This window comes from Pteropus medius, unplaced genomic scaffold (assembly GCF_902729225.1).
Source record: "Pteropus medius unplaced genomic scaffold, Ma_sr-lr_union100, whole genome shotgun sequence".
Classification (NCBI taxonomy): domain Eukaryota; kingdom Metazoa; phylum Chordata; class Mammalia; order Chiroptera; family Pteropodidae; genus Pteropus; species Pteropus medius.
Genome location: NW_024342467.1, coordinates 11,020,757 through 11,036,365, shown reverse-complemented (window position 1 = coordinate 11,036,365; position 15,609 = coordinate 11,020,757). Strand labels below are relative to the sequence as shown.

At 33.1% G+C, this 15,609-nt stretch overlaps 1 protein-coding gene across 4 annotated transcripts in view; it reads left to right on the top strand.

Annotated features, from left to right (window-relative positions):
* HYCC1 (hyccin PI4KA lipid kinase complex subunit 1) overlaps positions 1-15,609 on the top strand; it is a 71,520-nt gene that overhangs the window by 42,097 nt on the left and 13,814 nt on the right. For all 4 annotated transcript variants that reach the window (XM_039862527.1, XM_039862529.1, XM_039862528.1 and 1 more), the window contains exons 8-10: positions 6,626-6,742; positions 9,504-9,591; positions 10,094-10,253. In XM_039862527.1, the coding sequence (XP_039718461.1) occupies positions 6,626-6,742; positions 9,504-9,591; positions 10,094-10,253 (365 nt within the window). The remainder of the gene's footprint in view (positions 1-6,625; positions 6,743-9,503; positions 9,592-10,093; positions 10,254-15,609) is intronic.

The following is a 15,609-nucleotide window of genomic DNA, read 5'->3' as shown; positions in this document are numbered from 1 at the left end:
AAGTAAAAGCTAGAGCTAGTTTTAAAAACAAAGAGAAACATTCATTATTTAAAAACTAGCTGTAGGTATTTTGGCCAAGGAAGATTTTAGTATAAACATATTAGATTAATTTGATACCACAAGAAAAACCGATTCTTTATAAATGTTCACCATCTCTAAGAAAACAAGGAGGAAAGAGATCTAATAATTCAAAAGACTTAAGCTTTAAGTAATGCTAACCCTTAAGCCACAGAACATGATATAAGACGAACTCCATCAAATTTGTCATTCCCATTTTTTTTTAGTTTTTTTTTTTAGATTCCCTATAATGATATTCTCAATGGTTTAAAATCTAGTTACTCATTTCTCTTAACTTGTGGTTTCCTTGTTTATCAAATAGTCTAATTAAGATTTTCTGTACCTTTTAAAAATGAATAGAAAAGAATTAGAAAGCACTTGTATCTAATCATTGTACTCCAATGATGAACCCATGTTAACTATGAATGTATAGTATCTCTTTCTTTTTTCTTACCTGTATGCTGTTGCCAACAGTTGTTACCAACAATAATATTACCTTTTATATTTTATAATAGGTAATTCTTTGTTGAAGGAGCCTATAGTTGACTTTTTGTCGCTTATTATTTTATTTAGATAGGCAAACTTCTTTTGCCTATCTAAATCTTCTTCATCCTTCACAATCCAATTAAAATAATCTTTTCTCCAACAACTCGAGCACTGTGTTTGCATGTAGAAAGTGATAGAAAACACAGCCTTTATTAGGCTCCCAATTTCAAAAAGCAGAAGCATGAGAATAGAAAAGTGCTCATTACTGTATAGACAATTTTTCCATTTTCTCTTTTCTCCTTTTTCTCTTTTACTTTCCCTTTTTATGTTCTCCTGGCCTTCTCCTCACTACTTAAAAAACAGAGCGGAAAAAGGTCTTGAAATTGGTTAGTTTTGTTTCATCATCTGTATCTTTTATCCAGATTGATAGAAAGTAGAACTGGGCTAAATTTTAAATATTTTTCAAATTAAAAATTAGAAAAACAGTTGTTTCCATTTTTCCGACTAGTTTCTATTCACTGATCTGATGATCTTAAGATAGTAGTTAATCTACTTTCTTTTCTACTTTGAATTCTGGTATATACATGAATAAATATTCTCTTCAGTGAGTCTCAATGGAATCGGGCCTTCAAATCATTTTGTGGTTTAAACGCAGAGTTTATTGACAACAGTCTCAAAAGTTTACTTTCAGTCTAAGAATGAGACATTGTTTCTCAATAGAGAATGAGAATTAGGGCAAGAGTTTTCCTCACTTACAAATTGATACTTAGAACCTCTCCCAGAAATGTATTAACAAAATATGCCTTCCAAAGGGATTTTTCTGTTAACATGGTTTATGATTTTGGGAGAGATCTATGTGACCATAAAGTAAATTTAAAATAGAAATAAGAGTTATGCTACTCAGCTGCTCTTTTGTAAGGTTAGGTCCTTATGTTTTGGATTTGTGAAAGGAAATCAGTTAACTTCAGAGTATTCCTGTGATGAACAGAGGAATCAGGCATTCATGTGATAGGTAGCTTTATTGATTGTTTTTGTTTTGTTCTGCATTTTATTTAAATTCAGTGAAGGATCTATGAGAAAAGAATATCCTTGAAAAGAGTGATCAGAGAACTGAGGAGTGAACCAGAGAATTCTTAATTATTAAAAGAAAAGAATGGAGAAAAGAGGGTAAAGAGATACATTATTAGTTAATAATGTAGCTGGATAGGACTAGATTATTTTGGGTCTCAGCTCAAATATTACCTCCTAGGAGAGGCCTCCCATGACCATCTTTTCTAAAGTAGCAGCTTCTCATCCCAGTTTATTACCTTTTAGCACTTAAAACACTGTCATTACCTTGTTTGTTCATCTAGTATAAATCTGTCAACTGCTGGAACTTCATGGGGTGAGAACTTGAATGTTTTGTTTACTGCTGTATCCTCAGAGTTTAGAGAAGTACATGGCATACAGTAGAAACTATTTGTTGAATGAATGAGTGATAGATGATCTCGTTCACTTCAGATTTATGATACATTAAATACAATTATGATTAAAGGAAATAATTTGGTTTTTACTTTTAAAATATTTTTCAGTGATAAATGCAAAATTCCTACACTCTATTACTACAGTTTGGGTAAAGTTTTAGTAGTTACAAAAAAACTAACTTCTATGGTCTGAATGTTTGTGTCCCCCTAAAATTCATATGTTGAAATCCTAATGCCCAATGTGATGGTGTTAGGGGGTAGGGCCTTTGAGTGGTGCTTAGGTCGTGAGGGTGGGGCCTTCATGAATGGGATCACTGTGTTCTTAGCCAGGAGGCTCTCTTGCCCCTTCTGCCATGTGAAGATACAGCAAGAAGTCTGTAGCCCTGAAGGGGGAGGTCCCTCATCTGACCATAATGGCACCCTGATCTTGTGCTTCCAACCTCCAGAACTGTGAGAAATAAGTTCCTGTTGTTTTGAAGCTACCCAATCTGTCATATTTTGTTACAGCAGCCTGAACAGACTAAGACACTAATCCTTTGCATTTCTGAATAAAGGTTTTAGTTCAGCCTCTTATAGAAGACTGCCGATTTCCTTATGGGTAGCTAGTAGAGAAAATGAGAGAATCTGGAATCTTATTTCCCTTGTGAATCTTTCAACTGTGTTGATGTTTGCTAGAATTGTTTCCCTAGTTCTCACCCAAAGTAAATTTAAAAGTTGGATTGACCATGCTAGAGCTGTGGCAAAATTGTTTTAAAAATTGTATAATAACATCAATAACTTATTTTTCTGACCATATCCTCTTTCTTGAACCCTATACTTTTCTGATTTCTAAACCTGTATATTCAAATCCAGTAACCATCTCTATCAGGGTGTCCCACAGATACCTTATTGGGTTAGAACTCTTTCTGTTGCAACTAACTGATATCTACATAAAACGTGGTTATATAAGAGGGGAAACTCTTTGGCCCTTTGTACCTGGGAAGAGCAGTGATGCAACTGGCTTCAGAGTCAACTGGATCCAGAGGGTCAAGCGTTATCAGGATATTCTCTCCGATCTCTCTCATCTCATTCTTCATCTGTTGGTATTGTACTTTCTTTCTGAAGATAGGCTTTTTCCATGTGGTAAGCACAGTGATTATAGGCAGCTAAAAGCTTATGTTGCCGACTTTTAGTGAATTCAGAAGAAAGAACATCTCCCCTAGCTTCACTATGAAAAACAATCCAGCAAAAGGCCTCAGGCTTCTTCTATAGGCCCCTCTTGAGCCATGTTGGGTAGCAAGAGTACTGTATCAGTTTAAATATTGGTTTGGCTGTTTTAACAGATAAATAATGGTAACAAAGTAGATATTTATTTTTCTTTCACATAAAAGTGCAAGCTGGTAGGTTGACTATGTTTCTAGTGTTCAGGCTCCTTTTCTTGCAATTCTGCCATTCCCTAGGATATTGCTCTTACTTGTGTAGTGATAGTTTGCTACTATTCCATCCACCTTCTATCCTGCAAGCAGGGAGAGAGAGTGAAAGGCAAGCAAATGCTTTTTAAGGATCCAACCTAAAATTTGCACCACTTTAGTTAACAGACCTTTGTCCAGAACTAGTCACATGGTGACACTTAGATGCAAGGAAGGCTAGAAAATATGATCTCTAGCAGGTGGCCATTGTTCCAGCCAAAACTGTTTGGGGGAGATAGAGGGGAACGTACCTTAAATATAGTATTAAAGGAAAAAGGGGAAAATAAATATTTGGGTAGCAATCTCTTGTCACAGGTAATTTTATTGGCAGCCTTACTATAATCATGTGATTATACTTGATTATATAGGGGAAGACTAATTCCTAAAGATAAGAAGGATAGAAGTGCTATTAATGGAAGACATTGGAGTTGGTGGGAGAGGACATGGTAGACAAAAGTTATATCTGTACCCTGTACCCAAAAGTCAACATATCTGAAATTTAGTGTCTTTCAAAACAGTATGTCTTATTTGTTCAAATTCATTTACTGTCACTACCATCCACACAGCTATCCAAACTAATGTAGGAATAATTACGCGCTCTTCTTAGTCTTTTAGTTTCCCCAACCCCCGCTGATTTTACTTAAATGGGACTCCAGTCCCACCCTTCTTCCTTCTCCCCACAATTACTTCCTTAGTTTGGCCCCCTTCATCTCACTCATGGAATATTTTGACATTCTCCAGTTTCAATGAACTCTTCCAGTATGGCCTGAGAGATATAATCAAAAGACCAATCTGATCATGTCATTCCCTTGCTTAAAACGACAAAATAATAACCTTTAGCTTCTTCTCATGGCCTACTTGATAAAGTGTAGCAGATTGAAAGATGCTCCATGATCTGACTTCTAGCTAGCTTCTCTGTTATTTTCTAGTGTCCTAGCATTCTGTCCTACTAAAATTTCCCCAGTCTCTTCGATGTTACACTATTTCATCCCTCTATGCTTTTGCCCTTTCCTATATTTTCACTTATTCTTCAAGGCTCAGTTCAAAGGAATTTCTTTCTGGGAAGCCTTCCCTGACCCTCTACTTCTTCCACTAGAGTTTACCACTCTCCTTTTATTAATCCTATAACTTGTTCATTACAAATTTTAGTTCACTAGACAGTCTCTGTGATTAGATTGTGGGTCCCTTTGGGAACTGTATCTTCCATCTATATCCCTAGTGTCTCACACAATATAAATCTTTACTAAGTATTTATAGAATGAATAAATAAATTGAAAAGTCCTATCTTTCATATATTAGTTCTCTATCATTTCTTTCATAAGGATGTAAGGTGTAAGAAAATTAAATGGTTCTAAATTTGTTTTAGATAATAAGGGTAAGAGGAGTCTCCATTCTAGTTTGTATATAAGTTTTTATAATAACAAAGAAAATTTGAGTTGGTTTTATTTCATGTACAGCTAATTTTTCAGTTTCTGTCTTAGTCATCTCAGGCTGCTATAACAAAGTACTGTAGACCAGGTGTCTCAAATGATAGACATTTGTTTCTTACAGTTGTGTCATCTGGGAAATCCAAGGTCAAGGTGCCAGCAGATTCAGCTCCTGGTGAAGGCCATCCTCCTGGCTTGTAGGCTACCACCTTTTCACTGTGCCTTCACATGGCAGAGATCAACCTCTGGTCTCTTTATTCCTCTTCTTATAAGAACACTAATCCCATTGCGGGGGCCACTCTCATGATCTCATCAAAATGTAGTTACTTCCAAGGGCCCCACATCCAAATATTATCATATTGGGGAATTAGGGCTTCAACATGAATTAGAGGGGGCATGAATATCCAGTCCATAAGTATCCCTGTTCCCTTTTATTTTTGGTTCTAAAGAGTTCTAAGATCCTCTCAATATCAAATAAATTTATATTTACTCTTTAAAGTTGCTTTGAATTAATGATATCTTCAGGAGGATATTTTCAAAATGGTCTGTGGTATACTTGGGCATGTCTAAGTAAAAACTTAGATTCCCTGAGTAGAGGAAATATTAAGTTCTAGATGGTAATTGCATGGGGTTAGGGGAGGGGAGAGGCAAATAATCACAGTTTATTGACTAGTATTATATTAAGTAAAGGTTGTATTTTATCAGCCATAACATATTATGAAAAAATAGCTATTTTCCTGTTTTATTAAAAATAGAAACTTACTGTTTATTTTAAAAGCACTGCATGTTGATCATAGAAAATTTAGAAAACACAAATAAATATAAAGAAGAAAATAAGTTATAATCCTACAGCTCAGAGATAATCTATGACTTTGTGTATGATTTTTCACAGTGACTCATGCTGTTACCTCTTTGTTTATTATAAAATGGAATTAGGCTACATGTGTTATTTTGTACAGTTTTTTCCCCTGTCATTTAAATAGACTTTCAAAACATCATGTTTACTTGTTTTATAGTATTCTCCGAATGATTTATATAATTGATCCCCTGTGTTGTACTTTAGGTGGTTTCCTGTTCATTATAATAAATATTTCTTAGCTTTAGCACTCCTTAAATATCTTCACTATAATAAATACTTCTTTATATTTCAATTTTTATGGTAGTTTCTTTTTAAAAATTTAATAAAAATCTATTGATCTTTTAAGATTCTACCTTTGTGTCATGTTTAGGCATTCAAAGAATATATAACAATTTGCTTATGTTTTATTTCTCATGGTTTTTTAACATGTAAAATTTCGGTCTATCTGAAGTTCATTAACTTCAGATAGGGTCTCATTTAAGAGTATTTTTTTTTTTTTGAGCCTGTAGTTTGTGTCAAGATCTTTGTCAGGAATAGAGGATTGTACCACAGACCTATTTATGATGAACAGTGCTAAGTTCCATGTAATAGATTTTATGGTGACCAAAAATTATTAATAATTGATAAAATTAGTGAATCAACTCTGAGAATCTGGTTCACTAATTATATATTAACATACCTCTTGCTTTATACATTTTTTTTTTCCAGTTAAACTTGCTAAGGACAATGTTACAGACAGATGTTCTGTTTGGAAAGATTCTTTGTTTCATAGCTATTGGTTTGTTATGAGAACATTCCTGGTACACTATTGGCTTACGAATGTTAAAAGACAAATTACTTAAATTTTTACCAATCTTAAAAATATATTTATTTTGGTCTTTCTAGAATCTGTGTTTGTGGATATCCCCGACAACATGTAAGAAAATACAAAGGTGTAAGTAGCAGGATACCAGTTTCTTCAGGATTCATGGTGCAGATGTTAACAGGGATTTATTTTGCCTTGTAAGTTTATTTCATATACAAAGTAAATCTGATCTGTTTGGAACATTATAGTCTGTTATTTTATTGTTACTAAATTATAATCTCAGTAGATATACAATTAGCATATTTTTGTGAAAGAATATCAATCAAGATCTTGATAACAGTTTTATTATTTCCAACATATCTTTTAATGTTCTAAAGAATTTGTATCCAAATAAACCACTTCATCATTTTTTTAAAATTTAAAGACAGAATGAAAATTCGCAACATCTAAATATATTCAGTTTCTTTCTTAATTACTCATTTTTTTTTTTTTTGGCTGTAATTTCCAAATAGTTTTTTCCCCACAATGAGTATCTATTTCCATTTCCAGAAATTTTAACTCTTGAAAAACATCTTAAGCCTCTTTGATCATAAATAATTTATTTTTAATTTACTGTTAATTACTAATATTGATGCTAGTCTTAATGCCTTAGATACTAGTATTTTCCTTTGAACCCTGTTTTTTCCTTTGTAATTCTCTTATTATACATATTTTACTATACTTTGCATTGTATTCAGTCGATACTTTTAATTTTCCCTAGTAGATTATAAACTTCTTCACTGAACGTAGGATTTGTGATCTTTGGGCCAAACTGGCCTGCTGCTTGTTTTTTTAGAAATATTTATTGAAACATAGTCACATCCATTTGTTTACATATTGTTAATGGATGCTTTTGTGCTATAGTGACAAAGTTGAGTAGTTGCAATAGAGACCCTGTGGCCTACAAGCCAAAAATACTTATTATCTAGCCCTTTAAGAAAAAGTTTGTTGACTTCTGTGTTAGACCATTAATATTGTCCCACAGTCTTGGATCCTGTGTTCTATTTTATTTTCTCTTTTTTGCTTTGTGTTTCAGATTGAGTAATTTCCGTTGATCTGCCTTCACATTCATTGATTCTTTCCTTCACTAGGTTGAGTCTACTAATGAGCCCACTGAACGGGTTCTTCATCTCCATTAGAACATTTTATTTCTAGCTTTTTCATCTGACTCTTTCTTATAGTTCCCATCTCTCTGCTGAAATCTCTATTGTTCATGTTGTCCATGTTTTCCACTAGAGCCTTTAATATATTAATTATAGTTATTTATGATTTAATATATTAATTTACTAGGTAACTACAACATCTGAGTCATCTCTGAATTTGGTTCTGTTGTTCTTTGTCTCTTGACAGTGAACTGTTTTCTTCTTGCTTTTTGTGTGCCTTGTAACATTTGATTATCATTTTTTTCATGGGTAGGACAGTAGAGACTGAGATAAATATTATATATGCCTGGAAATGGGCATGCCTCTTTTCTTCTAGGCTGCTAGTGGAGTTATTATAGGCAGGAGTGAGCTAGGGTTGGATTTTGTTGTTGCTATGGTTACCTTCATGTCACCATCTACTTCAAATTCCTCTCATGTTACCTGGTACTTAGAGTGGGAGGAGCTGGATTGCTGGAGTGTTTTCCTCAAAATTCTCGTTCAATCCTCAGCTTTCAGCTTTCCATGTGTGTGTGTCTGCACCTCAGAGAGGGTCTCTCTCCATGTTCTTGTCCCTCCTCCAGCAGTGGAGTTCTGTTGCTTGTTACTAGATGTGTACTAGCCTGGTTAGGTGGAGGGGGGCATGGTGTTCTCTGTTATCCTGGTCCAGCCTCTAAGCAGGCCCTTTGTCTCTGATCTGGAGGAAAGGGCCCGGGTGGGGGAGTCGTTCCCCATCACTGCCCCTCCTCCAGTGATGAGACCTCTAGTGGTCTCAGCATAGGACGATTTCTTTATCCTTCCCCACAGTTAGAGGGGTTTTTTGTCTTTTTCTTTTCCTCTCAGCTACAGTCGGTTTTTACCTTTGCCATTAGGGTGAAAGAGTTTTCTGCTCTTTCCCCAAAGGCTTTAAAATTTTTGTTCCATGTGAGAAAAGGGTCTGGCTGAATCTTCATGCCTTTCCTGCTCAGGTGGCCACCCTTCTCCTTCGGGCCTGCACTGCCAAGGGCAGCATACTCTGGTTTCCCATCTTGCCCCCAGTTTTTCTTGTGAATGCCTATAAGAGGTTTGTGGAGAAGAGCTTGCGAGCTCCCATTATACCTGCTCCCAGGCATATATACTTTCATGCTGACTCATACTTGGCTTTCAGTAATTTGTTAAGTTTAGCTGAATTCTTATTATCCACTTGCATTGTGACCTGTCTCTCCTTAGGTTTTCTTTAGGTTTCAGGAAGAGTTTGGCCATGTCTTTGAAAATTATACACACACGATTTTGTCTCAATATATTTCAAATATTTGCAACATACATCATGTACACTTCTAAGTGACTATCATAATGTAAAGAAAGAAATAGCTACTTTGGATATTGCAAGCTACAGTAGTTGTATATTCTCATTAAATCTGTGGGAGTTAAAGAATAATTTGACCATAAAGTGTTCCGAACATTATTCTAAGGTATTTAATTTATTATACTCTGACTTGCTCTGAAAGTTTAAAATGCTTTGATTTTGACTAGCTTTTTTGATGTCTGTTCCCTAAATAGAAATGTTTTTTAGAGAAGAAATGTACATCTATAAAATTTTTTTTTGCTACTAATAGGCTTTCAGATACAATTTGAAAGGAATTTAAAGATTTAAAAATATGATTTTAAGGTAGGTGGAATGCTAAGCAATGTACTAACGTGACCTATTATTTTCTTTAGTAAAGATAAATAGTTTCTCATTGTATTTTGTTCATTTATATAGAATTTAAAATAATTATACTTTCTTCATTTAATTTTATAGTTACAATGGAGAATGGGATCTAGCTCAAAAAGCATTGGATGATATTATATACAGAGCCCAGTTAGAATTATATCCAGAGCCATTGCTGGTAGGTACCTTATTTATGTAAATTTTTTCATTTAAAATTTCTCAATTTAGAAGTATAAGTTGTGAAATAGCCATTTATACTGCTTTAATGTATCATTACTACTCAATGATTCATGCTTCTATTATACTAGGGAAATTTAATACTTGAAAAGATAAATAAAATAAATTTGAAGATTTTGTTAGGCTAACTTCTTAGATAACTGATAGTTTTTTTTAACTTGTAGGAATGTTCTCCTTAACTTGCTAGACCTACATTTATTAATTAGCATTAGGCATTTGGAAATATAATTCAATATTTTCAAATTTTTAATTTCATCACTTACATATTATTTTTAACGATAAGTTTCCTTACTCCGTATTTTGAAGGATTTATATATCATCTTATAAAATACCTTGGAAAAAGTATTCTTTTAAAAAAACCTGTTAAAATTTATTATCTTGTTTATCTAAAAATATGATAATACATTCGTTAATACCAATCTTAAACTGTATTTCCTTCTTAGGTTGCTAATGCAATAAAGGCTTCATTGCCTCATGGCGCCATGAAATCTAGTAAGGAGGGTACAAGGTGTATTCAAGTTGAAATCACACCAACTTCTTCTAGAATATCAAGAAATGCAGTAACCAGCATGTCAATTAGAGGTCATAGGTGGAAAAGACATGGTAAGAAATAAAAAATTCTGCACATTAGAGAATGTTGATTCTATCACATTTTTCTCTGGACTTACAATACTATATAACTTGTAGCTTTAGTAAATAGTATCATAATGGCATGAAAGAAAGAGCTATTGGATCATCTTTAACTTCTAATTTGTTATCCATGAGTGACAGGCAATATGGAAAATAAAGCCCCGTATGTTACATATATGAATGAAATTTATTTAAACATTGTACTGGCTTTTAAATTATATTTCAATAGAGTAGGAGAGTAGGAAAGTGCATCTTAAATTGTTCATATATTTTGGGTTTCCATGCACAATTATTTGCAAATATTCCTTAATGTTTCTGATTTCTCAACTAGTTTTTTAGCAGATAAACTTGCATGTTGAAATAAGACAACTAATAGGGACTTTAACAATTTTCTTCTGGACTTCCTATAAAGAATGCCATAGTTTGATGCAACTCTAGGCATTTGTGTTTTCTGGAAGTTAATTTTCTTCCAAGATTGTTAGTTTGTTTTAATATTTCTTCTTGACTGCTTCATTTTATTATTCAAAAATTCCACTGGAAGTTAATTTTATTCACCATGTCTTTCTCAATGCTTTATTTTTCTCCCTTCTCTTATAATTATTTCTTATTTAATTTCTTTTTTTTTTTTTATTTTATAACTCCCCTCCTACCTAGAAGTTATTGTAGTGGCAAGAATCAGTGTAAGAAGACTACTATCACCTTTCTCGGAAGCTAACCATAGAATAGGAAGCAAAAAGCCTCTTCTTTGCCCTAAGCAAACATACATATTAGGGGTAAAGCAAAATCTATTCTCTGTTTTCTTCTTCCTATAAACTGTGATGAAAATGGCAGTTCCTTTGATATATTTGGTTCCATTTGTCCCTGTGGTCTCTACAGAGGAATGCAAAAGTGAGAATGAGATTATACATGGTGAAATAGAAAGTTGATGATGAGAACAGTAGCCATTGTTCTTTCTCAGGGAATCTAGGAGATATTATGTCAAACGAAAGAATGATGATGGAATTTTCCAGCTTAATCAATGATCATTTTGAGTCTTTTTCTTTTTTAGAGTCGTATGACAATTCTTGAAAGTTCTTTATGAAAGGATATAAGAGTGGTAATGTTTGTCATTAGCAAGGCAAATTATGCTATTTAAAACATAGAGTCAAATTCTTCAGTTCTTTTAATGAAAGTTATGCTACTGAATGGGACTGGGTTACAGGTAGAGAATCATTTAATTAGCTATTGTGGTACCCTAGAGATCATGTTTTCTGTTTTGGCATTAACAGGTGAAAATAGGCACAGAGGCTATGAACCAGACCATATGGATCATTGTGGCCATGATAGCTCCCAAACTACTGCTATAGGAAATGCAAAAATGAATTTTAATTTCTTTTCCACTTTTCTTTCTTGATATTTAAGTGGACATATTGGGAATTAGGGGGGAAAATATAGGTCCTACAGTTAAAAATGTGAAATATTGAAGTTCAGTTGTATTTGTGCATATGTGTGTGAGAAACAGGTGTGTGTGTGTGACCATGCATGCACTGAACAGAATAAGATGTGTACCCTGTAATTAAATAGAAGATATTTTCCAGAAATAAAAGAATTATTATCAAAAGAGAAGGGACTACTTGAGATATATTGTATCTATTAGATACTTACATATTTTCCAGATTACATTTGGCCATCATTTGAGGAGTTGACACTGTGTCTTAGGTCTACAGCATCATTAAAGTATCTTTCCTTATCATTTATCCCCCTACACTTAATTCAGCCTTCACAACTAACACTTGGGCAACTCCTGTATATAACAAAAAAAGTCACAAATGAGGATTTAGAAGAGAATGAGCTATAGCAAGCAAGTTAAGTGCTTGGGGGCAGATACACAATATAGCTTAGTCTTGTTTACCACTTTTCGGTAATGCGAATTCCCAGTGGACTCCAAAATGTTCCTAGTTAAGTTCTTCCTTTACCTCTACATGTAGGTGGCATTGTCCCTTTGAAGAGTAGTCTTGGCTTTCCTTCCTAGAGCAATATTTTTCATTGTTACCCTGTTCTGCTGAATTAAACTTTTCCATTTTCCATCTTTGTGGTTCTCATTCCTACTTGAACACCTTATTAGTGTTCTGGGCCCTCTAGCTGACACTAGCTTCTCATGGGAAAGATAGGTGTCTTTGCTATAGTTCTTACATATATAAACAATTCTTAAGTTATAAATTGAGTTTTTAATTGATATATAAATTATATTTATTATATTCATATATAAATTACAACAAAATTTACAACAAAATTTAATTTATTTATATATTAAATTTTGCACAAACAGTGCTAAAAGGCTTGTAGATTCCAGGGTGACCCACAAAAGCCTTTTCATCCCATAATGTTTCTGGACCAGAGTACTGTAGACTGTAGATTTAGTTTATGACTGTGTGAAAACACATTAAGAATTTCTTTGTTGCATCATTCATTCCCCATTACACCTATATCCCTACCACTTCCTTAACCACACCAGCCTTTCTGGGAGCAGGGATTTCTTCCCAGACCCTAAACTGTATCACAGAGTAGGAACATGGAATATGCAACTTTAATAAGCCAGTGATGATGAGGTTTGGGGAAGGAGAAGGGACAAGAATCATGAACTTTAAGAAATATTCTTTTTATTTTTCTCTTGCTTCTTTCTTTGTAACTGCCAGTGCTAAGAAAGAAGAAAGGAATTGGGCTCTTTTTATTGTCGTTGTTGTTACTTTTTTTCCTATTTTTTATATTTATGTCTTTTTTCTTAAAAATGAGATATAATCGACATGTAAAATTATATTAGTTCTAGGTATACAACATAATGATTCAATATATGTGTATATTGTGAAATGATCACAGTAAGTCTAGTTAACATTCATTGTTATACATAGTTACAAATTTTCTTGTGATGAGAACTTTAAGATTTACATTCTTAGCAACTTTCAAATATAAAATAATTTTAAAAAACACACAAAAAATAGTTTTATTAACTATAGACACCACGCTGTACATTTATATTACATTGCCAGCATTTATCAATTTATAAGTGGAAGTTTGTACCTGTTGACCATTTTCACCCATCTTCTCCTCCAGCCCTGCCCTCTACCCAACATGGCAACCACCAGTCTGTTCTCTATCTCTGAATTTTTTGTTTGTTTGTTTGTTTAGATTCCACATATAAGTGAGAGCTTACAGTATTTGTCTTTCGTTATCTGACTTATTTCACTTAGCATAATTCCTTCAGGGTCTATCCATGTTGTCACAAATGATAGGAATTACTTCTTTTTTATGGCGGAATAATATTTCATTATATATACACTACATTTTCTTTAACCATTCGTCCATTGATGGACATTTAGGTTGCTTCCATATTTGTTGCCTCTCTCCTTTTTTCTTTTTCCAGCCTGTTTGGGGAGAAGAGGGAGAGGAGTAAAAGAGGTTTTCCCATGGAAGTAGCCACACAGAATTTTCTATTCTTACTTTTTTTCTTTTTATATCCCTTTATCATTAAGGAATATAGATATTTAAGCTATGTGAACATATTGATGTGTTTGCATATCTGAGTGAACCAAAAATTATACATGCAAATAAATACATTAAATGGGAGCAATAAATCACATTTATTCTTTTCTCTTATTTGTAATAGAAAAATCTCTTTATCTTTACAGCCAAAACTATTTTAAAAATTAATTTGAGATAGTTTTAATTACATTAAAATTTTTTTTGAGCTCTCTGGAATGTATTTCAGGATTCTCTGAAGCTTCACAGATCTACCATCCTTTTTTAAAGTTAAGAACACAGCTTATATTCTAATGGAAAATATTCTTTTGGAAGATAAAAAATTACTTTCACTTTAACATTTCTACACATCAGAACATATATCCCTTGTTGTGGTCTTATTATTCAATAACAACCCAAATTTCTAGAATTGTATTTTGACCAGTGCTATTATTCGCTTGGCCCTAATTTAATAGACTTTATTTTTTTTTAGAGAAGTTTTCAGTTCACAGCAAAACTGAGTGGAAAGTAGAGAGAGTTCCCATAAATCCTCTGGATGCTCCCCGACCCCAGCATAACTTCCCCCACTCTCAGCATTGCACACCAGAGAGATACATCTATAAGGCCCTGCAATTTTGATTTCGACCTGACAGTGCATTCTCATATTGGCTAAATAGAGTGATTATCAAAGAAAGGCTGGTTTCAACCGACGTATTATTTTGGAGAGACATATTTGACAACTAGTATATTTGCCTGATTTCCCCCACTTTTCACTTAATTTATTGACTTTATAATTCTGTTAATATATATGTTTGGAGAGTAAAATTACAATGTAGATTTACTGCTTTTAACTTTTAAGAGTCATAATTTCAGAATTAATAGCTTTTTATATATTATTAATTTGTTTAAGCATATTGCTTCACTTAGTGTGTAATTTTTAAACCTAGATTTTCAAGCAATGTACAGATTGAGGTCTATTTAGAACTCATAATTTGAAAGTAAAATACAACTAGAGAAGGATAATAATGGAATAAACATTAAAAACGATTAAATATGATAGGAGAAGAATGAGTAGATTATGACCATAACAAGAATCAAAATGGAAATTCCAATAAGAAAAATAAGAAAAAACAGTGCAATAGTTTTTTTAATTAGTTAAAATGCAGTTTTATTTTTTAAAATATTTCCTTAAAACAAGAAATAGCTAAAAGGAAAACAAAGTATTTTTTACAATTATGCTTCAGTTCTCTAGTCATTCTTAAGTGTTGCTTCTAAAGCTACCTTCATTACCTACCCTATAAGCTAGAAGAGCCCTTTTTCTTAAATTCCTGTATAATTCTTACCACTTCGATTCTTTCATATATCTGTACTTATTTTCCATTCCCTCTCTTCTTCCAGAGCAAATTTAATTGCTACTCTTTTGTCTGTTTCCCTACCCCTACTAGCACCATGACTCACTCTTCCACTTTTAAAAAATTATATGTACTTGGAATAATGTAACTTTCCTCCTTCCTTTTAAAAGTTGTTGAAATACCAGTCCTTCATCTATAAAAATCCCCTAAATTAAGTTATGATTTCAAATAAAGTGTGCTTATAATTTTTACCAACCACTTATCTAATAAAAAGGCATATTTAATGATATTCCAATTCTGTATTACTGCCCACCATTCTTTCCACTGTGCATTTGTGAGGTAATAAGTAAGTGAAAAGCATTTGGTATGCTTTGAAGCACTACATAAAGTCTGACTATTAATTAAAAACTAATTTGTGTTATTAGCTACATAATTATGTTTTTGTTAAGTTTTTATTAGCTAGCTGCTATTCAAATGGTCCT